The sequence below is a fragment of the Bufo gargarizans genome, chromosome 1, assembly GCF_014858855.1.
Source record: "Bufo gargarizans isolate SCDJY-AF-19 chromosome 1, ASM1485885v1, whole genome shotgun sequence".
In the NCBI taxonomy this organism is placed as follows: Eukaryota; Metazoa; Chordata; class Amphibia; order Anura; family Bufonidae; genus Bufo; species Bufo gargarizans.
The window spans coordinates 621311788-621335527 of NC_058080.1; the positions used below are offsets into that span (position 1 = coordinate 621311788).

General features: G+C 40.8%; 1 protein-coding gene across 1 annotated transcript in view; it reads right to left on the reverse strand.

Annotated features, from left to right (window-relative positions):
• The window catches only part of SLC25A46 (solute carrier family 25 member 46), a 49275-nt gene that overhangs the window by 16628 nt on the left and 8907 nt on the right, over window positions 1-23740 (reverse strand). The window contains exons 2-4 of the mRNA XM_044275946.1: window positions 21177-21219; window positions 16295-16352; window positions 4073-4150 (exon numbers count right to left, since the gene is read on the reverse strand). Coding sequence (XP_044131881.1) covers window positions 4073-4150; window positions 16295-16352; window positions 21177-21219 — 179 coding nt within the window. The remainder of the gene's footprint in view (window positions 1-4072; window positions 4151-16294; window positions 16353-21176; window positions 21220-23740) is intronic.

The window sequence follows — 23740 nt, forward strand, 5'->3', positions numbered from 1 at the left end:
CATTTCCACCTGGAGCGTCACACCTGGCAATAATCGCAGAGGATAATTCCATTGCAATATATTGATACTAGTACAAATTATGCCCAGACACAACAATGATAAAAATACAATAGTAGATAATAATAAAACGAAAAATAAATAAATAAATATCGCAGCAGAATCACATGGATTGTCTATTCAGGTATCCTCCAGATGGACATGTAGCTAGCAAGTCCCGCTGTAATATGTCCCAATGTTTCTTCCAAATTATGGAAAAAATGAAAAACAGAAAGCAACAAGAAAATCCTCCTAATTGCAGTACAAGAATCCCCTGCAGTGGGGGTAAATCATTACCCTGCGGTTTGTTCAACAGAGGTTATTCGAACCTTCCGAATATTGCAATAGTTGTAGTTAAAGGCATGTCATTTTAGTATAGTCATTCAATAGTATAATCTCATGCACCTGTAGATCTATTTGATCAATAGCTTTGCCACACGGGCTACTTTACCCTCCGATGGTCCTGGTAGGATAATGCTGGCTTGTATGCATCTCTTAGATCTCACGATGATATGCGCTCCGATCGACGTCCCACATGTGCTGGGCTCGCCGTTCTTTTCTTTGCTGCGCTGTGTATATTTCGGGGATGGTTGTCCCCCCAGTATAAATCCCCCAAGTCATTATATACAACTATCTATTATGAGCTCTCTATTTCCAGAAACTTTTTTTTTTTTTCATCTTTTGCCTTCTCACTATATTGATTCTAATGCTAATGAGGTACAAAAGGGGAGATCAATAATATATATCACAGTCTCTGTATCACTCGAACCATTTATATAAGGAATATAACATCCTAGATCAGGTTCTTTATAGTAAATATAACAAAATAGGTTATTTCAGGGACAGGATTAGACCCAAGACAAGACCGTTTATGGCACTGTCAGTACCGTGTATTGCATTTTTCTCTATACATCTTACACCTTTTACTAGCAATTACAGTTTATCATGTATGACTATTCACTATGTTAGTATACATATCGCATAAAAGTCGCATGAGATACCCAGCAACTTTTCAAAAACATTCAGGAGTATGAATGACTGACTACCGATCCACTGGAACTTAATCCTTGTTTTACACATCTCCGAATTTTCTTTCCCCGCCTAACACTAGTTTTGCTATAAATAGACACTAGCAACAGCATACTGTCTACCACTGAGGAAGGGACCATAGTCCCGAAACAAGTTTGGTGTTGACAGTATACGAATTTAGGAGAGAATGGATCTGACTGATATATTGAGATCGAACCATTGAATTTTGCCACGATTGGGGACAACCATCCCCGAAATATAAACAGCGCAGCAAAGAAAAGAACGGCGATCCCAGCACATGTGGGACGTCGATCGGAGCGCATATCATCGTGAGATCTAAGAGATACATACAAGCCGGCATTATCCTACCAGGACCATCGGAGGGTAAAGTAGCCCGTGTGGCAAAGATATTGATCAAATAGATTTACTGGTGTATGAGATTATACTATTGAATGACTATACTAAAATGACATGCCTATAACTACAACTATGGCAATATTCGGAAGGTTCGAATAACCTCTGTTGAACAAACCGCAGGGTAATGATTTACCCCCACTGCAGGGGATTCTTGTACTGCAATTAGGAGGATTTTCTTGTTACTTTCTGTTTTAATTTTTTCCATAATTTGGAAGAAACATTGTGACATATTACAGCGGGACTTGATATCTACATGTCCATCTGGAGGATACCTGAATAGACAATCCATATTCATTCCGCTGCGATTTTGCTGCAATTTTTTTGCATCACTGCGGTTTTTTATTTTTCTCTATTTTTCCTTTTATTATTATCTACTATTGTATTTTTATCATTGTTGTGTCTGGGCATAATTTGTACTAGTACCAATACATTGCAATGGAATTATCCTCTGCGATTATTGCCAGGTGTGACGCTCCAGGTGGAAATGGTACTTGCCATAGTAACCTCATCTTACCCCATATCAAAGGGGGAACACTGAGACCCACGTGGACCGTCCACACAGCAATTCACCGAAGGATTTACTTTATATATGAATTTGTGTTTTTTTTAACATATATTTATAGTTTTTTCACAATTATATTTAATATTTATTTATATTTTCATGTATTTATTGTATGAGGGCGGGACGCAGTTCACATAAAAACAGCAGCTCTGGGAGACTATTCCGACATCTTACAAAGAAATTCAAGCACAAACTCTTCAAAAAACAAAATTACCATTTTCAGTTCTTTACAACCCATGAAATGTTTTGAAACCCTGTTTGTGCATAATAATTTGTGCATTTTGAGTTTTTTTTTTAATTTGCAATAAAAATTACTATTCTCATTGGGAGGTTTGTTCACTAAAATGTGATCTATACGCTAATTGTTGATGATTTGAAGATTATACTGCATCGACCATTTAGGAAAATCAGGGAAAAAGATAATATAATAATTTTGAACGCGGTGTACTAGTAATACATAAACTCATATCCAGCGGCATCCTGCATGGTCTGGGACAAGTCCAAAATTACACTGCAGGGTATATAGCATTTGTACTGTATACTTCATGTGATGAGATTTATTAGACATTACTTGCAGGGCAGACTGCACTATACCCTTAAAGGGGATCTGACACCCTAATTTTTAATCATTATCTACCCGTAACACACTAATAGTAGTACTGCCGATAAGATCCAGGTGACTCTTTTCAATTTTCCTACTGTCCACATTCCTCCACTGTCGGCGCTCAGAGCCGTGTTAAAATAGTCAGGACTGCTGTTCATGTGCACACGAGTCCTCTCCATTAGAATAGCACAGCAGTCCTGACAATGTATTTCATTGCAACTCTGAGAGCTGACAGCGAGGGAACGGGGAGCAGTAGGAAAATAAAAAAATAGTGATTTGCACTCTATTTGCAGAACTACTCATGCATTACTAACATAGTATATTAGGCCAAAAAAAAGACATCTGTCCATCCAGTTCGGCCTGTTACCCTGCAAGTTGATCCAGAGGAAGGCAACAAACCCCTGTGAGGTAGAAGCCAATTTTCCCCACTTAAGGGGGGAAAAATTCCTTCCCGACTCCAATCAGGCAATCAGAATAACTCCCTGGATCAACGACCCCTCTCTAGCAGCTATAGCCTGTAATATTATTACACTCCAGAAATACATCCAGGCCCCTCTTGAATTCCTTGTACTCACCATCACCACCTCCTCAGGCAGAGAGTTCCATAGTCTCACTGCTCTTACCGTAAATAATAGTTCAAAATCAAGGTGACCGATCACCTTTAAAGGGGATCCCAAGATTTATAAAAAAAATTTAATGTCCTTCCGTCTATAAGGGACGTCTGGAGAGGTATACCTACCCACTCCTGAACCAGCGGCTCCTGGGCTCTCTTTACAAGACTCCCGGTCTCTGCATTTAAACATGATGCATGGATAGTGTCAACTGCGCCGCTGCAACCAATCACTGGCCTCATCAGCCATGTGGCCCAGCAGTCATTGGCTGCAGCAGTGTACATGCAGGGACTGGAAGTCTGGTAAAGACAGTCTTGCAGTCATGGAGCCCAAACAGTCATGGAGCAGGTAAGTATAGCTCTCTGGTCCTGCTACAGAGGGTCATTTAAAGAAATCCTGGGCTTCCACTTTCACAAGGTCTATCCTACACGATACTATGTAAGGAACAATCTTGCACAATAAGATAGCACATAGAGCTATCTGGTAAAATGATAGACACCGTGATGGAACCCTGATGGATCCATTAATGTACGGTAAATGTGTCTGGCAGGCAATGTTGGCGTCTGCCATGTGACACACCCAGGATCAACTTTTCTTCTTCTTCATTTTTCTATTCCTATGCTGGAAGAGAAAATCGTAAATGCAAACACAGATGTGAACAGAACCTTACTTGAACTTTATATGTTTAACAACAAACCATTGAAAAACAATGCAGAAGAAAGAGATCATCTCAAACATATCACATCTCTGGAAGAAAAACACCCAAATATAGAAAATACATACAATGATATTCACAGAGGCTTCCACACATACCTGTGTCTTGGTAAAACTATACATAATGTTCACAATGCTGAATGGTGACAAGTGGTAATTTCTTGCATGGTAGTTAACCTAAGAATAAACATACAAAACAAAAGTCTTCATGTCTGGGCAATAAAACTGGTTATTACAAACGACTACTTAAGAATTAACAAAGTAAACCAACAATAACGGTCATATGTCCGAGCTCCTCACCATTATGATCATTAGTAGCAGGAAACAATTATTTTCTATAATCTACAGATTGGTGACTGAAGGCCCCTTCACATTGCTAAATTGAGCAGATGACGGTCAGGAAGGAGGGAGACCGCTGTTATTACATGCAGTGATCTCCTCCACAGTATGGGGAGCAGCGATCACTAATACCATCGCTCGTCCTCATACAGAATCATCATCATTTGTGGGCTGCAGAGTGATGTTTAGATGGCATGATCTGCTGCCGGCAAACAACGATTTAGGTGACCGCACTAGCTATCTTACTCGATGCTCATTTTTCGGGTAATCGAGTCACCTTCACACAGGCAGATCATCTCTAACCAGCGTTGCTATGAGCGCTTGTTAGGGATGATCTACCTAATGCTCGGCAGTGTACAGGGGCCATCAGTAATTGATTTCAGGAGAAAGGTTACTTTGTTATTTTCTGGTGAATCTTATAGGGACTCGTCAAGCTCATCTACTGCTATAATCTGCAAGAGTCACAAAAACTTACCTGAAAACGGACACATTTTAGCACACGGCAGGGGAGAGGAGCAGCGTGGTCATTTATGAGGGCAACATTGTTGTGGAGCAATGAGTAACTGTGGCTGCAATCGTTATTTTGGGGGCTCGGGATCATCTAAAAATGGGAACATGCAACAGATTTTCGGCAAAATCTACCATCACAAGTGATGTGGTAGATCATTTAACTCAGGGACTGCAAAAAAGTAGACTATTATCTTTTTTTTTTTTTTTTCCTTTACCACCTTCCCCCAGGGCTTGTTTGAGCAGAAGAGGACACTACTGTTTCGCATAACTCCAGCTCGGGCGTTGTGGCTCAGAGAGGCTGCGTCTGAGTAATCTATCTCCGGCCGCAATGCAGCTAGAGCAATGTCAGTAGTCATTTTAAAACCAATCTCGATGTTAACTCCTCTGAAATTAAGGAAGTTGGCAAGCCATGCTTATATCAGGATTTAACTGTACAAATGCAGGAAACAATAGGAGAATTTACATTTTTTCAATTATTTAATTCCAAGAGAAGACTGTCATGGATGTTCGTACACCACATAGGTGCGATTAAAGAATCCTTGTCCTTACAATCAGACGTGCAGTTCCCCCCTCCTTCACCTGTATGGGTATAGATCAATCTAGCAAAAGGGATGCCATTAGCTCTTTATGTAATCCCCTCCCCCCATATCAGTTACGTGAGAGCATACTTATTGAGGGGATGGGATGGGGTTATTCAAAGTTTTACTATTGTTAAAAGATGCAATAAAAATATACCATGAAGATGCCATTTTCAGGAGTATTTTTCTAATTTTAATGTGACTATGAGGGGGTTAAGGGTTAAAGAGGTTATCCTATCAGACATACAGAAACCACAGAGGAGCCCCCTGCTCTGGATGGCTGTTGTACTAGAGGGGCTTGTCATATAGACATTGCCTTTAACATGTGCAACTCATAAATGACATGCATAAATGACAAACTCTGTTATATATTTTAGATCGGTGGAGGTCTAAACGCCGAGACCTCCACCAATGTAAACTTTTGATGTGTCTATGATATATAAAGAGTTTTTTGAAAAGTTAATGACCCTTTAAACTGTATTAGTGTACAAGCCATAGGGCATTATGTGCTGTTAAAAATAAATAATTGTCATAAAACTAATAATTCATTATTGCGCAGTGCTGCTTCTTCTGTCTACACTTCCGACTCCAAAGTAAACTCGATTCTAGGGTGGAACAAGACTGTTAGTCAACCTTCTTCTGATATTAGGTTCACTCGGCTCATTCCTCTTGACGATACTTGATACATTAGTATCAATGCGTAGGAGAGAGGCATGGCTTATCCCACCTTCAAAGCAGCTGAATCATTGACAAGGACAGACCAGTCTTAGCATCAAACCTTATAGATGAGAAAAAAAAAAAAATTGTACATGTAGCAGCAGTGACAAAAGAGTCACAAGTTCTGAATAACTGGCCATATAAATACCTATAAAGCCCTGAACAAATGGAAGTGAAAATTGTTTTAACTATGCAAACTTTTACTGCCCGTTTGTATTGTTTTCACGCCCTATTTAAGGGACCTTAAGGACCAGCGCCGTACTTGTACAAGAGCTGCGCCCGCCCGATCAGTGGCAGGGGTACGGCAGTCACTGATCGCCAGACCCCTGCTGTATGCGCCAACATCTGTGAAAACACAGATGCCGGAGCATTAACTCTCGCACTGCTGCGGTCAGCACTGACCACGGCACGCACGGGATCCTGCTGGGTGGCCATCAGGTCCCCACGCTGCTTTGACGGGGACTAGATGGCAGCCGATGCCTTCCTTAGGCCTCTTTCACACGGGCGTCATGTTTTTTGCCCGGATAAGAGGCGGGTGCGTTGCGGGAAAATGCGCGATTTTTCCGCGCGAGTGCAAAACATTGTCATGCGTTTTGCACTCGCGTGAGAAAAATCGCGCATGTTTGGTACCCAAACCCGAACTTCTTCACAGAAGTTCGGGCTTGGGATTGATGTTTGAAGTTCGGGCTTGGGATTGATGTTCTGAAGATTGTATTATTTTCCCTTATAACATGGTTATAAGGGAAAATAATAGCATTCTGAATACAGAATGCTTAGTATAATAGTGCTGGAGGGGTTAAAAATAATAAAAAAGTTAACTCACCTTCTCCTCTTGTTCGCGTAGATTCCGCTCTGTTCTTTAGCTGTGGACTGAATGACCTGAGGTGATGTCAGATCACATGCTCCAATCACATGGTCCATCACCATGGTGATGGAGCATGTGATCTGACATCATCAAAGGATCTTCAGCCCACAGCTAAAGAACAGACCGGCATCTACGCGAACAAGAGGAGAAGGTGAGTTAACTTTTTTATTATTTTTAACCCTTCCAGCACTATTATACTAAGCATTCTGTATTCAGAATGCTATTATTTTCCCTTATAACCATGTTATAAGGGAAAATAATACAGTGAATAGACTGTCACCTAGAACCCATGCGTGAAAATCGCACCGCATCCGCACTTGCTTGTGGATGCATGCGATTTTCACGCAACCCCATTCATTTCTATAGGGCCTGCGTTACGTGAAAAACGCACAAAGAGGAGCATGCTGCGATTTTCACGCAACGCACAAGTGATGCGTGAAAATCACCGCTCGTGTGCACAGTCCCATAGAAATGAATGGGTCAGGATTCAGTGCGGGTGCAATGCGTTCACCGCACGCATCGCACCCGCACGGAAAACTCGCCCGTGTGAAAGGGGCCTTAGGCATCATGGCTGCCTTCCGTGACAGCCTGTGAGATCCAGCCCTCTGGATCTCACAGGCAGGAAACTGTAAATGTATTACAGTGTATAATACACTTACAGTCAATGCATCACAACACAGAAGTATTGTGATGCATTGTAAAGGGGATCAGACCCCCAAAAGTTGAAGTCCCAGAGTGGGACAAAAAAAAAAGTAAAAAAAAAAAAAGAAGAAGTTTTACCAAAAAAAAATTAAAAGTTTCAACAAAAAGTCAAATTTTTTTCTTTCAAAAAGTAGACATATTAGGTATCACACCAGTATCGACCAGGTCTATAAAAATATCACATGACATGACCCTCAGGTGGATACCATCAAAAAAATTAAATAAAAAAAAAAACAAAAAACAAACACACCTTTGTCACCTTACATCACTAAAAGTGCAACACCAAGCGATTAAAAAGGCGTATGCCCCCCAAAATAGTACCACTCTAACCATCTCCACATCCCGCAAAAAATGAGCCCCTTCCTAAGACAATCGCTCAAAAAGTAAAAAACAAAACAAAACTATGGCTCTCAGACTATGGAGAAACTAAAACATGACTTTTTTTTGTTTCATAAATGCTTTTATTGTAATAAATGTAAAAAAAAAAAATATGAAAAGTAGACACATTAGGTATTGCCGCATCCGTTACAACCTGCTCTATAAAAATACCACATGACCTAACCCCTCAGGTGAACACCTTGAAAAAGCCATTTTTTGTCACCTTACATCACAAAAAGTATAATAGCAAATAAAAAAAGTCATATGCACCCCAAAATAGTGCCAATCAAGCTTTCATCTCATCCTGCAAAAATAATACCCTACCTAAGACAATCGCCTAAAAAAAAAACAAAAAAAAAAAAACTATGTCTCTCAGACTATGGAGACACTAAAACGTGATTTTTTGGTTTTAAAAATGATATTATTGTGTAAAACTTAAAAAAAAAGTATACATATTCGGTATTGCCATGTCCGTAACGATCTGTTCTAGAAAAATATCACATGATCTAACCCTTCAGATGAACACCGTAATTTTTTTTAAAATAAAACAGTGTAAAAAAAAAACATTTGCCTTACATCACAAAAAGTGTAATACCAAGCAATCAAAATGTCATACGCACCGCAAAGTCATACCAATCAAACCGCCATTTCATCCCTCAAAAAATTAGCCCCTATGACAGTCACCCAAAAAATAAAAATAAACTATGACTTTCAGAATATGGAGACACTAAAAAAAAAATTGGTATTGTCGCGTCCGTAACAACCTTCCCTATAAAAATACCACATGATATAACTTATCAGATGAACATAAATAACAAAAAAAATTAAATGGTGCCAAAACAGCAATTTTTTGTTACCTTGGCTCACAAAAAGTGTAATATAGAGCAACCAAAAATCATATGTACCCTAAAATAGTACCAACAAAACTGCCACCTTATCCTGTAGTTTCCAAAATGGATTAAAATGGAAAATCTGCCAAAAAAGTGAAATTCTGAAATGTCATCTACATTTTCCTTTAATTCTTGTAGAACACCTAAAGGGTTAATAAAGTTTGTAAAATCAGTTTTGAATACCTTGAGGGGAGTAGTTTCTAATTTGGCACAATTTATGGGTGGTTTCTATTATGTAAGCCTCACAAGACCTGGAAAAAAACCCAGATTTAATAATTAAGCCGGCGGACAAAGGGGGGGAGTGGTCGTAATGAACAAAGAAAAGTATGAGATAGAAATGGCAAGATTGGTATCGGACGTAACAACGTATAGAAAATTGAAAAGTAATCCCACTCAAGAATACAAAAAGATTCTTGATAATATCCTGAAAGAGGGCTATAAAAAGGGGATACTAGATAAAAAAAGAATATGAATATCTTACTGTTCCCTTTCCGGTAGTACCAGTGATATACCACTTGCCAAAGGTACATAAGAGCTTAATCGACCCCCCAGGAAGACCAATAATTTCGGGTCTTAATTCATTAACATGCAGGGTTACTGAATATATAGATTTCCACCTGCAGGGATATGTGTTACAGAATCCCTCGCACCTGAAAGACACTGGGGCAGTATTGCAACTGATTAAAGAACTAAGTCCCCCTACTATTAATACCTGGATGGCCACAATTGATGTGGCATCCCTATATACTGTTATCCCGAAGAATCTAGGGATGGAAGCTGTGGAAAACAGGATTAAAAAAGATGTGAAAATAGGGGAACTACAGGGAGCTTTTATCATGGAATGCCTCAGCTACTGCCTTGATCACAACTATTTCTGGTGTATTGACTCACACTATGTACAGTGCATTGGTACGGCGATGGGGGCGAAATTCGCCCCAAGCTTTGCCAACATTTTTATGGGGGCATGGGAAGAGACCACTATCCTTCCCACACTAGGAGCAGATACCCCAGGAGGGAGATTGACCTTCTGGAGGAGGTATATCGATGACTGTCTCCTAGTGTGGGAAGGAGAGAGAGAAGGTCTTGAGTCCTTCATCTGTCAACTAAATAACAACCACTGGAATTTGAAATTTGTGGGGGAAATTAGTAATAGTTCAGTTAATTTCCTTGACTTATGCATACGGATAGAAGACGGCCAATTCCTAACCAGTTCATACTTTAAGGAGACAGACGTCAACTCCTACATTGATGTGACCAGCTGCCATTACGGGCCTTGGCTCAAGAATATCCCAAAGGGACAGTTCAAGAGGATGGCCCGTAATTGCACAAAAACGGAAGAATATAGAATACAGAGTAATATATTAAAGAACAGATTTATTGAAAGGGGTTACGATGAGGCGGATCTGGACGTATGCATAAACACTGTGGAAAAAGGAAGAAAGTGATAGTACAAGAAAAATAGTGAAGAAAAAAGAGAATAGGGACTATAAGTTTTCATTTGTGACAAAGTATTGTTCCATGTCCGATAATATTAAGAAAATGGTAAAAAAGAACTGGGGGACACTGAAGAACGATCCGGTTTTAGGAAAGATCATACCCGAAAATCCTTCCTTTATTTTCAAAAAAGCGGCCAATATTAAAACCAAGCTTGTACACAGTGCTATTCCACCAGCAAATATCAAAATAAATAGAGAGGGAGGAAGGTTTACTTGGTGCGGTTTTTGCGCAGGGTGCAGAAACCGGAACACAAAGGAACACAAGAAAAACAGTAATAGCATAACATCTAGCAAGAATGGAATGGAATTCCGCATAAGAGGGAACTGTTCATGCGAAAACGAGAATGTCATATACGTACTGGAGTGCCCATGTGGACTCCAGTACGTGGGTAGAACAATAAGGAAGTTAAAAGTTCGAATACAGGAACATATACGAAATATTAAAAAAGGTCTCATCACCCATAGTGTATCAGCCCATTTCAAACTTGCGCACGGGAAAAATCTGCGGGGTTTGAAATTTGCTGGAGTTGAGACTGTTAGACCACATTGGCGAGGAGGGGATTCACTGGCACAAATAAACAAAAAAGAGGTCGAGTGGATCTACCAGCTAGGGACCCTACAGCCAGGTGGGTTAAATATTGAATTTGATCTGAAACCGTGTCTATTGTAACCTTTACCCGGTTGCGCTATTTGATTCTTCTCCATCTCGCCTCTTGAGGACCTTCGAGTGACGTCAAGGAGTTGGACTGCCCTGATAGGGCGGCGTCATGATGTGACGTGGCTGGAGGTAATGAGGGAGGCGGGATTGGGCAGACTCGAATGACGCTCTAGGAGAAGGTGGGGTGAAATGATGGGATTATGGATATTGATAGACGAAAAAGACATTAGGAGATGACGAACAAGGTTATGAGATGTGAGAATAATGTGTAACAACTTTTGGAAAATGTGCGTTGTCTAAAAAAATGTAGCTACTAGTAGGAACTGTTGTATTAGATAAATGTGGTCATGGATTATGATTATGCTGACTATAATGATATTGTGACATAAGAGAAGAGTGGTCATGATTTATGATCAGGTTGATGATAATTATGATGAAAATAATGCTGTTTTAAAAATATATAATGTGAAAGTTTGCTGTGTAATTCCCGGATACGATCCGGTTAAACATTGAATGTAACGAGGCAGCTGGGCTATTTAAAGAGCCCGATTGCGCATATGCGCAGTTCGCCCCTGAAGAAGCGAGGCAGCGAAACCCAGGTCGGGCAGGAACGAGACGATCTTAAGTGATATTACCATATGCTTTTTGTTGAACAACTCTTGTGAGTAGATTAAAACCTTTTAAAACCATCTGACAAAGGGTACTTCACTATTTTGCCTATCCTTTTGAACCTCATAGAGGCTATTGTGTGTGGAAGACCGGACCCTGCTGGGGTGATAAAGAAAAGGCTTGTGGAGCCCAATGCCATCCATCAGTGACCGGGGAATCTAGTCTATAGCAGCGCGGTTCCAAATTTTCTATTATCTGCATTGAGTGTGAACACCTACCACACTACTCCGGAGCCTGCAGCAGCGCAAGTATTTGCCCTTATTGGGACACAGGACTGACTTTTATTGTAAAGCCTCACAAAGTGACTTCAGATCTGAACTGGTTCTTAAAAAGAGGGTTTTGGAAATTTTCTGAAAAATTTCAAGATTTGCTTTTAAACTTCTAAGCCTTTTAACGTCCCCAAAAAAGAAAATGTAATTTACAAAATGATCCAAACATAAAGTAGACATATGGAAAATGTAAAGTAAAGTAATAACTATTTTAGGAGGTATCTGTTTTAAGAGCAGAGAAATATAATTTTTCCAAATTTTTTGTATAAATAAAAATGAAATATTTTAACTCAATTTTACCACTGTCATGACATATAATACGTGACGAGAAAACAATCTCAGAATGGCCTGGATAAGTAAAAGCGTTTTAAAGTCATCACCAGATAAAGTGGCAAGTGTCAGATTTGCAAAAAATGGCCGGGTCCTTAAGGTAAAAAAATGGCAGGGTCCTGAAGGGGTTAAGAGTGTCTAGGACAAGAAATATTGACCTGGTGCCTGCAGGAACATGCATGGGAGATACGCTGAAAAAAAATCAACCAGACATATAACCCTGTTGCTGGAATTCTTGTGCCTCATTTTTGGCAGTTGAACACTAAGTGATACATGATAGGAAACCATTTCAGCTTCACATTCACATAGGTTAACAATACTTTCTATTAAATGTTTAACCACACTTTAAAAAAATACATAAATAAAATTTTTTTATAATAATAATAATAATATAATAATATAATAACCGCTCCACCCGCAATGTACTTGAATGGTAACAGCAGAAAATGAGTTTTCAGCACCAGACAGAGGAAATAAAATATAAAATCTTGGGTTTATTGGATATGCATTAAAACAGCATAGACACCCACTAAGGCCCCTTTCAGACAAGCGAGTGTCTTGGTGCAGACTTGCAGTGAGGCACCCGGCCTGAACTTCCAGCACTGCCGGGGTCACAAAGCATTATATTGATTTATGATGTCATGTAACCCTTACAGTTCTGGAATGTATTGGATAACAGTGACAGCATTATGTCAAGGTTATCCAATTTATATCTAATGAATGTTCGATCTAATAAATGTTCGATCTAATATCTAACTTTCTAGAACTGTAAGGGTTACATAGCATCCTAAATCAATATAATGCTATGTGACCCCGTCAGTGCTCGGAGGTCAGGCCGGGTGCTGTGCTCCGAGTCCGGAGTGTCACTCGCTCGTCTGCAAGGGGCCTAATAGGTTTCAAGTCCGCTCAGGGACTTAGTCTCGTTGCTGATAACTGGACTGTGTAAAAGGAGCTGGCGATCACTCAATAAACAAGCAAATGTTCCTAAATCAGGTCATCGTGTCTTTAGGCCGGAAACTAAAATACTTGTGCAGCAGATTGCACTTTGTAATTAGGGATCTGCTGCACAGAAATAATGGACTGTATGGGGACAAGTGATCGTTGCAGCAATCGCTTATTTCCATACGGCGGAGATGATTGCTACATGAAAATGCAGCTCTTACCTCCAGGACGATCAGGCAATTATCAGGAATGTTTGGTTAGTTCCTGATAATTGCCTGTAAATTAATCTGTGTAAAAGGACCACTAATCACTGCAAATGCTTCAATCATGGAGATATGCATACATACTGAAATGGAAGGGGCTGCATTAATCCCTCTCCATTCAGGGATTCACACACTAAGTGAACATAAGAAAAAGGATGGCAAAATAAATGACATTGATCTCTACGTAACTTCGGCGGATCCTCCGCCTCTTCTAAACGTAAGACAGTTATCTTAGGGCTCATGCACACGACCCTATGAATTTTGCAGTCCACCAAAATATGGATGATGTCTGTGAGCATTCCGTATTTTGCGGAACGGGAACAGCTGGCCCCATAATAAGGACAATAATAGGACATGTTCTATATATCCAGAACGGACTGTACAAACATACGGAGTAACTTCAGTTTTTCTTGCAGACCCATTGAAATGAATGGTTCCACATATGGTCCTATAAAAAAAAAAAAACGTAACGGACAAGGAAAAATAAAAAAAAAATACGTTTGTCTGCATGAGGCCTTACATTTAGATCCTTTTCTACGCAACAGATGCACTGAACAAAGCCTCCAACGCAGCTGTGGCCATATTTAGAACAGTCTTTGTTTTAACCATGGGTGTATTCATCCCAGTATACAAGATGGGGGGCAAAAAATATTACATAGGGATGCATTTTGGCAACACATTTGAAAGAATTTTGGAACTTTGTGTCCATGTGCATTTGATAATACGAGCGCTGCCTTCTCTGCTCTGTTTACCTGCTCGCTGCAGCAACTGCAGTGGCGAGAAGGTGTAATTACAAGTATGGCGTCAGCTACTTCCTATACACTTGAATGGGGATGCCATACTTATAACTGCAGCAGAGAGCAGGTAAATAAAGCAGAGAAGCGTTGCCTTCTCCTCAAACAACTGATCGGTGGGGGGCTGATATTGATCACCTATCCTGAAGATAGGCGATCAATAGTAAAATACAGGACAACCACTTTAAGGGGATTCAGGAGAACGGGCAAACCCTGTACCCAGTGGAAGACACCCAAAATGAACGGAGCAGCTGGTCAGGCATGTGTGCAACCGCTCTATTCATTTCTATGGGAGTTCCAAAATTACAGATAGAAATTCTGATAGAAATGAAAGGTAAGGGGCCTTTTAAAACGCTCTGCATATGTTTTTCCTACTAAATCATATGCAAAATTGAATAGTGCCACTAGAAAGTTAAAATAAGGGATCTCAAACTGCGGACCTCCAACTACAACTCCCGGCATGCCCGGACAGCCTACAGGTATCAGCCTACAGCAGGGCATTGTGGGAGTTCTAGTTTTGCAACAGCTGGAGGGCCGCAGTTTGAGATGCCTGGTTTAAATTGTCCCACAAAAAACAACCCTCATACGGCTATGTGAATAAAAAAATAAAAAATGATGTCTCTCAGACGGCTGAGAGTAAAAAACAAAAAATGCTAAATCCTCCAAGGTAGAAGGGGTTAAAGTAACATTTAATAGCGGCACAACCCCCTTTAGCAGGTGAATATTTTTAGGAGAGGAATGGAGAACAAGAAGGTGCAGTTATACAGAAAACCGCTCTGATTTTCAATGCATTAAATTATCTGGGCCAATAGACCCGCACAGGGTTGCCAACCAAAATTTCCCTTTTTTTCTGGACAATTTATCACAAAAACACGACAGCCAATATTTTTTTCGGACATATTGGAAAATCATAATGAATGATAAACATTAGAATTAAAGGGGTTATCCGAAACTAATAATTGCTCCTCCATATACCGGGCCCCTCACACTGAATCTACTTACCTGGATCCCCGCACCGCCGCAGCTTCTTCCCGTGCGCGGATGAAAACATCCAGTGTTTGGGAGGGGGGAATCAGGGTGGGAGCAGCCAATGGCAGGCGGTGGCAAGGAGGAGCCTCCCTAGTAGGGATGAGCGAATCAACTTCGGAACCGAACCAGAGTTCGGGAAATGGTTTTTTACAGTACAAATTAAGTTATAAAGTTATTACACGAAGTCTCGCGAGACTACGCAAAGCAATAACTTCGGCTCATCGGAGCCAATACATACTGATCTGTACAGTATTGGAACAAGGTTTTATGCGAATCAGCTTCGGATGTTTCATCCTAAGTCGATTCGCTCGTCCCTACTCCCTAGAGTCACCCACGATGCTAGGGGTGCTCGTCCCCGTCACCGCCTGCCATTGGCTGCTCCCACCGACACCGGATGTTTTCATCCGCACACGGTGAGGAGGTGCGGCAAGCCAGGTAAGTAGATTGAATGTGAGGGGCCCGGCATACGGGGGAGCAATTGTTAGTCTCAGATAACCCCTTTAATACAGGTCTATAGCTCAATATACTGATAAGAACTCATTACCATCATTTACTGTGACCTGTAAAATGATGATAATTACCACCAAAATAATCTAGGCAAGAACCTCCAGCCTCAAAAAAAATTTAAATAAATCATGGACACAGGAAAGAAAGTTGCCTATTTTTATGGACTGTGCAGAAATGGCAACCCAGGACCCACATCCAAGACATGAACTACACTGTCAGGTTCAACATAGCACACAACAACTGACTACCAATTACACAGATGCTTTTCTGCCGTATTTTAGAAATCACATTTATTTCAGGATATTAGATATATTTGTATAATTTAAATGACTTTAAAATGTAAATTAAACAATTAAGTTAATATAAAATAAAAAAAAATATGTACCTGGCATTGTCGGCGCAGGACAATACAGGGGTGAGCCAATACATTTTCTGTAAAGAGACTTAAAGAAAGAAAAATTGTATTATTTTCTATGCAAACAAAGCTATCAGCCAGAAGAAATTGAGAAAAAAAATGCTTTAAGCAAAAAATAAAAATTAACCAATAATTCCATCCTTAAAAAGGGACAGGGAGGTGGAGGACGTTAAGGTGTTAAAAGGGTTGTCCCACTAATAAACATTGAAGGGGTTGTCCGTAGCCCCCAATCCGCTGTTCAGCATTAGCACCAGCACCAGACAGCTCCATCTACTTTGTAGTGGATGGAGCTCCTCACTCCAGCCACTGACTTCAATGGGAGCAGAGCTGCAGTGAAACTCAGTCCACAAAAAAGGAGACGGAGCCGTCTGCTTCCACTGCTGGAACTATTGTCTATCCTGAGGATAAGCCAGGGTTTCTCAACTCCGGTCCTCGGGACCCACCTACCAGTCTGGATTTGAGACTATCCCACAGAATGAATACCTGTGGTAAGTCCTGATGCATTGACACTAATTATATCACCTGCTCAATACTAAGGAAATCCTGAAAACATGACTGGTAGGTGGGTCCCGAGGACCGGAGTTGAGAAACCCTGGGATAAGCCAACACCTGACAAAAGATAGACAACCTCCTCAAATTTCTCTGTTAGATCATACAGAAATAGCACATTTGCAATTTAAATAATGTTAAAAAAATGTTCCTCTCTCTCTCTCTCTACATTGCGGGTTTTTAGTGTGTGAATTCTTAACGGCAGGTGGCACAATAGCAGGAATCACTCCACTGCCTGTGTGAAAGAGGATCCAGGAGGTGGCACTTCGCTACTGAGCATGTGTGACCACTAGCTCTGACACATTAGACTGAGGGGGAATCAATAGAACACCAGGGGGCACCATATCAAGTGCATAACAGCAATATCTTAACACATTACTTATTTTTTTATTTCAATTGAAAAACTATGTTTTAGGTGATCTAACATAGAAATGTAATAGTGAATCATGGGATAACCCCTTTAAGACCTAATGCACACAAACATATTTTTGGTGTCATCTGTATGCAGTCTGCAAATGATAAAACCTGTCCTATTATGGGCCTTTCTGCAGACAAGAATAGGCATTTTTTTTTAATTTTATTTTTATTTTCACAGTGGGTCATGTGAAAATTGTGGGATGCACACAGACCGAACCCGTATTTTGTGGATCTGCGATTTTTGGACCGCAGAAAGGATACGGTTATAAGGCCTAAGGGTGGATTTACATTTTTCAGCCAAAGATTTGGCTGCTAAAAACTGCATGTTTTACATGTACAGCATATTCAGTCCACCCTAATTCGTGGTGTAATAATGCGCCATGTGTGAATTCACCCTATGGCTACCAGCACTTGTTGTGGATTATGTGCAGTAAAAGCGCAGCATAATACAGCAACAGCAAAGGGATTGAGAAATGCCAAATCTCACGTACACATGTATTTTGTATGCGCGTATTTAAACATTTGCAGCAAGTCAATTGTTTGTACGATTCCACACCTTACGTATAGTGGTTCCCCCCCCCCCCCCCACAAACTTCAACGGGGGTTGTTAAATAGAAAATCCACTCCAAAAACCATGATAAATAGTTAAGCTGGACTCAGACTGAGAGAAGGAATGTGCAGCATATGAAAAGGGACCAACGGGCAGACAGAACAGATGCCTATGGGATATAGATGACTTTTTTCACCATTTGCATTGCAATTTTGTACAGCACGGGAACAAAGAAAAGTGTCTTCATTCAGACGACTGTTCAGACTTTTTCTTCAGTACGCACACTGACCCATACAGGTCAATGAGACAATGCACACATACCATTTTTGCCTTGAACAGTGTGCCCGATCTGAAAATTTCACTGCAGGTCCTATTCTTGTCTGTTTTTGATGGGATCGAGAAAAAAACGGCCCACATACAGAAGCTTTTTTTCAAGGATTCGTCTTTTGCGGACCAAAAAAATAGTCCATGACCTTGCGCATGAGGTGCGAGTTATTTATTGTTTTACACTGGGTGCATATATACTTTCCTATTTAAAGCCTCCCTGAATTATCAAAAAAAGTTTGCATGATCCCAGAGCTTCATTGTAGAATCATAAAGACCAGGTCTTTTTTGGGCTTCCCTATTGCCTCCCTCAGCCATAATATTCCCAGTTTCACTTGCACAGCTAGATGCATTTCTCTCGCAAGCAGGGGATCTCCCTTCTCCCAGTGCTGTATGCAGTGACCTCACTTCCCACTATCTTTGTTTTCTTCTAGGCAGCTCAGAAAGCTGCTAAAGAGGGAGAGAACAGACGCACAGGAGCTTCTCTGCTCTTGAGAATCTGATTAGAGTCAGTGCCTTTATCAGGCACAGGAGCTCAGTGAGCTCTGACCCCCTCCCCGCCATTTCCTGTGAACCATCTTCTGAGTCTCCCTTACTAGGGACAAATCTAGCTTAACAACAGGCAGTGGACTGCAAGTTAGGTGAAAGTGAGACCCCTAGTGGCAAAGACTTCACAGCTTTTTTTTTTCAGGTGGATGCAGGCAGATTTTTTAAATGAAGTGATTTAGAAGTTTGCCAATTACACCATTCTCTATTAAATTAAATTGTGTGAAAGTACAGTTACATTAAACGTTCACAAGAACACTACAGGGAGTGCAGAATTATTAGGCAAATGAGTATTTTGACCACATCATCCTCTTTATGCATGTTGTCTTACTCCAAGCTGTATAGGCTCGAAAGCCTACTACCAATTAAGCATATTAGGTGATGTGCATCTCTGTAATGAGAAGGGGTGTGGTCTAATGACATCAACACCCTATATCAGGTGTGCATAATTATTAGGCAACTTCCTTTCCTTTGGCAAAATGGGTCAAAAGAAGGACTTGACAGGCTCAGAAAAGTCAAAAATAGTGAGATATCTTGCAGAGGGATGCAGCACTCTTAAAATTGCAAAGCTTCTGTGGCGTGATCATCGAACAATCAAGCGTTTCATTCAAAATAGTCAACAGGGTCGCAAGAAGCATGTGGAAAAACCAAGGCGCAAAATAACTGCCCATGAACTGAGAAAAGTCAAGCGTGCAGCTGCCAAGATGCCACTTGCCACCAGTTTGGCCATATTTCAGAGCTGCAACATCACTGGAGTGCCCAAAAGCACAAGTGTTGCAATACTCAGAGACATGGCCAAGGTAAGAAAGGCTGAAAGACGACCACCACTGAACAAGACACACAAGCTGAAACGTCAAGACTGGGCCAAGAAATATCTCAAGACTGATTTTTCTAAGGTTTTATGGACTGATGAAATGAGAGTGAGTCTTGATGGGCCAGATGGATGGGCCCGTGGCTGGATTGGTAAAGGGCAGAGAGCTCCAGTCCGACTCAGATGCCAGCAAGGTGGAGGTGGAGTACTGGTTTGGGCTGGTATCATCAAAGATGAGCTTGTGGGGCCCTTTTGGGTTGAGGATGGAGTCAAGCTCAACTCCCAGTCCTACTGCCAGTTTCTGGAAGACACCTTCTTCAAGCAGTGGTACAGGAAGAAGTCTGCATCCTTCAAGAAAAACATGATTTTCATGCAGGACAATGCTCCATCACACGCGTCCAAGTACTCCACAGCGTGGCTGGCAAGAAAGGGTATAAAAGAAGAAAATCTAATGACATGGCCTCCTTGTTCACCTGATCTGAACCCCATTGAGAACCTGTGGTCCATCATCAAATGTGAGATTTACAAGGAGGGAAGCCAGTACACCTCTCTGAACAGTGTCTGGGAGGCTGTGGTTGCTGCTGCACGCAATGTTGATGGTGAACAGATCAAAACACTGACAGAATCCATGGATGGCAGGCTTTTGAGTGTCCTTGCAAAGAAAGGTGGCTATATTGGTCACTGATTTGTTTTTGTTTTGTTTTTGAATGTCAGAAATGTATATTTGTGAATGTTGAGATGTTATATTGGTTTCACTGGTAAAAATAAATAATTGAAATGGGTATATATTTGTTTTTTGTTAAGTTGCCTAATAATTATGCACAGTAATAGTCACCTGCACACACAGATATCCCCCTAAAATAGCTAAAACTAAAAACAAACTAAAAACTACTTCCAAAAATATTCAGCTTTGATATTAATGAGTTTTTTGGGTTCATTGAGAACATGGTTGTTGTTCAATAATAAAATTAATCCTCAAAAATACAACTTGCCTAATAATTCTGCACTCCCTGTATAGAAGTGGAATGTACTATTTGATCATGTGGTGTTATAGATGCAACAAGATAATGAGGTTAACACAATGAGGGCTTTCATGTAGTAATTGAATGTAAATTATATATATATATATATATATATATATATATATATATATATATATATATATATATATATATATATATATATATATATCTCAATGAAAAACAGAGCAGCACTCCAGTAAGGTGAAAAAAGGAAAGCTGTTTATTCACCCAGTGGTGACGCGACGATTCGGCTCCAACATGAAGCCTTTCTCAACCGCTTGAGAAAGGCTTCATGTTGGAGCCGAATCGTCGCGTCACCACTGGGTGAATAAACAGCTTTCCTTTTTTCACCTTACTGGAGTGCTGCTCTGTTTTTCATTGATATTATCCTGGGACGCTATTCCCACTGGAGCTTGCACCCAATCTCCAATATATTCTAAGGTTGGTGCTGCCATTTATTATATATATATATATATATATCTCATATCACAATGAACTGCACCAAATGACACACTCTTTTCCATCAGAATCTACTAATAAATATACAGTACATCTACGGTATCTCGTTACGTTTTGAGTTCATTAAAACTAATGCACATTCCAAAAATGTTAACTGTCATAATGGGTCCCAACCTTGCCAATCCAATGCCAAATCCAGCAAACCGATTGAGCTGTTCTGAAAGAAAGAAAACAAGCACATGAGAAATACACAGAACTAGAGCATTGTTAAGGGGTCTCGTCTCTGGGATTTAGGCACCAGGACCCCTACTGATGCCCAGGAGGAATGGCTTCCTGGGTACTGAGGTTAAACAGATGAGGTTGCTCGAGTGGAAATGGCTCCATTAACATCAGTGGCAGCTAGGATAGAGCCAGACAGTGCTCCTGGCCGCGTCTACCAGAGGCATTCATTTGCAGTATAAATCTGAATTTCTGACATTTAGACAGTCACAAATGTGTCAAATTTATTCAACGTTGGGCGCCTTTTAATAAATTTGGTGCAACTGTCTTTTTTTCTAAAATTGCACTAATAAAATGTGGGTCTTGTGTAGGATCGACCGATTATCTGATTTACCGATATTATCGGCCGACATTCAGGATTTTTAAAGTTATCGGTATCGGCATCTAACCTTGCCGATAATGCGTCCAGCGCTGCTCGAATATGAGAAAACATGGCGCTTGGCGTGCGCCGCCATGTTCAGTTGCCAGAGTCATTGGAGAAGGAAGGAATCCCTCCCTCCTATGACGCGGCCGCCACAGAGCCCAATAAAATGACCGGACTCTGACCCTGCCCGCACCACTGCCACCAATAAAGGTCTGGCAAATATTAAAGCAGGAGGGACAGGGGAGGGTTTACCGCTGCACCGTCTCAGCTAGTGTGCTCGGAGAACGTGAAGGAAGAAAAATGTGATTATTTGCTATGCCAGTACCATGGCAGCTAGGACGCTACTGAAGCCCTGGCTGCCATGGTAAGCTCCCTGCTGCTGTGTGTACTATGCACAGGGCAGCAGGGAGAGTGTAAAGTCCTATTTACCCTAATAGAGCTCTATTAGGGTAAATAGGGAATATCGGTATAAGTTAGCGGCTATCGGCCTGAAAGTTCACGGGTTATCAGTATCCGCTCTAAAAAAAATCTATATCGGTCGATCACTAGCCCTGTGTAGTCTCCATCTGGATCTTGAAGGAAAACACACGGTCCAGAGTAATTTTTGATAGTTTTACATTAGGGAATTACTAGGCTGTCTCTCCATTACTTTCTTTCAGTCATCTGTTGAGATACAAGTAGGCCACAGATCACTGGGAGGCCTATGCTTCAAGGCCTATTCTACTAGTGCCGATCCTTAGAGGGGATTTACCAACACTGATGGCATCACATAGGCCATCAATATTTGATCAGGGGGTTATGCCACAATTCTAGCTCAGTGTGTCTGGTGTGACTTTACCAATAAGACATGAATAGCAATATCCAACTGATCCGTCACACCTGTAAACCCCTTCATTGGTCTATAAAATGACTAATCTCGTTCAATGATTCAATATGTGCAGAACATACCATTCATCAAGCAATCTGTAGTCAGGGATTTCCTGAAGTACTTACCTGGAATGTTATGGCCCAGATCCAATACATCCATAATGTGTGTGTGTTTGGGGTGAGTAAGATACCAGCCCTATGACCACTCAAGAGTAAAAGTATGGACAAGAAAAACATTCCTTAGAGCTAATTCACACTTCAGTGATTTCAATCAGTGATTGTGTGCCAACATCAGGAAAGGAGCCTACACAGAGATACGGTATAATAGAAAGATTTTCTCCTGTCCTATGTTTTTGACCTGCACCTGGCTCACAATCACTGATGGAAATCACTGACCAAAATATGGAAGCGTGAAATGGGCCTTAGGCTGACCAAGATCCCTTTCAGACAAGAGAAAGCAAACTCGTCCGGATGAGTTTTTGAAAGGACTGCGTATGGATGAAGTCCATGTGCTGTCCATTTTTCTTACAGGCCCATCCATTTGAATGAATGAATCTTGTGGGAAGATTGTACAAGACAGAACATGCTGAGATGGTCCAGGTTTGAAAATGGTCAGTGTCTGAGTTTAGAAGAGTGAGCACCAGGACAAAAACACTGCCCATCTGAAAGGGGTCTAAGGCTCCTTAGGCAGACAATAGGTTTGGTAAATACATTCTCCAGAAAGGACCTCACTTATCAAAAGTAGGAATGAATCCTAGTACAAGGAGACAATGGGACACACTTACTAATGGTGTTGCTGTATGCACTAAGAATATGAATCACAGTCTTAACATTAGACAAATTTACTATTCTGACACATGGACCTTTATAAATTTGGAGTATCGTAAATAAGGCGCCAGATTTACGCTAGAATGTGTGCCCAAAAAATTGTCCATGCACCAGAACTTTGTCTGTGCACCTTAAAACTAGAGTAGACTCTAACTTTAGATCACCTATACATTGGTGCAGTTTCACTCTAGAAACCATGGTGCATTTTTGGTGTAGTTACTCTAATGATCTCTTAGAAGGTTTGCACAGTAAATAACACTGAAGAGGACAGTATACAGCTACAGATGGATCTGGATAGATTGGAGGCTTGGGCAGAGAAGTGGCAGATAAGGTTTAACACTGACCAATGTAATGTTATGCACATGGGAAGGAAGTTACATGGAAGTCTATGGGAAATCTA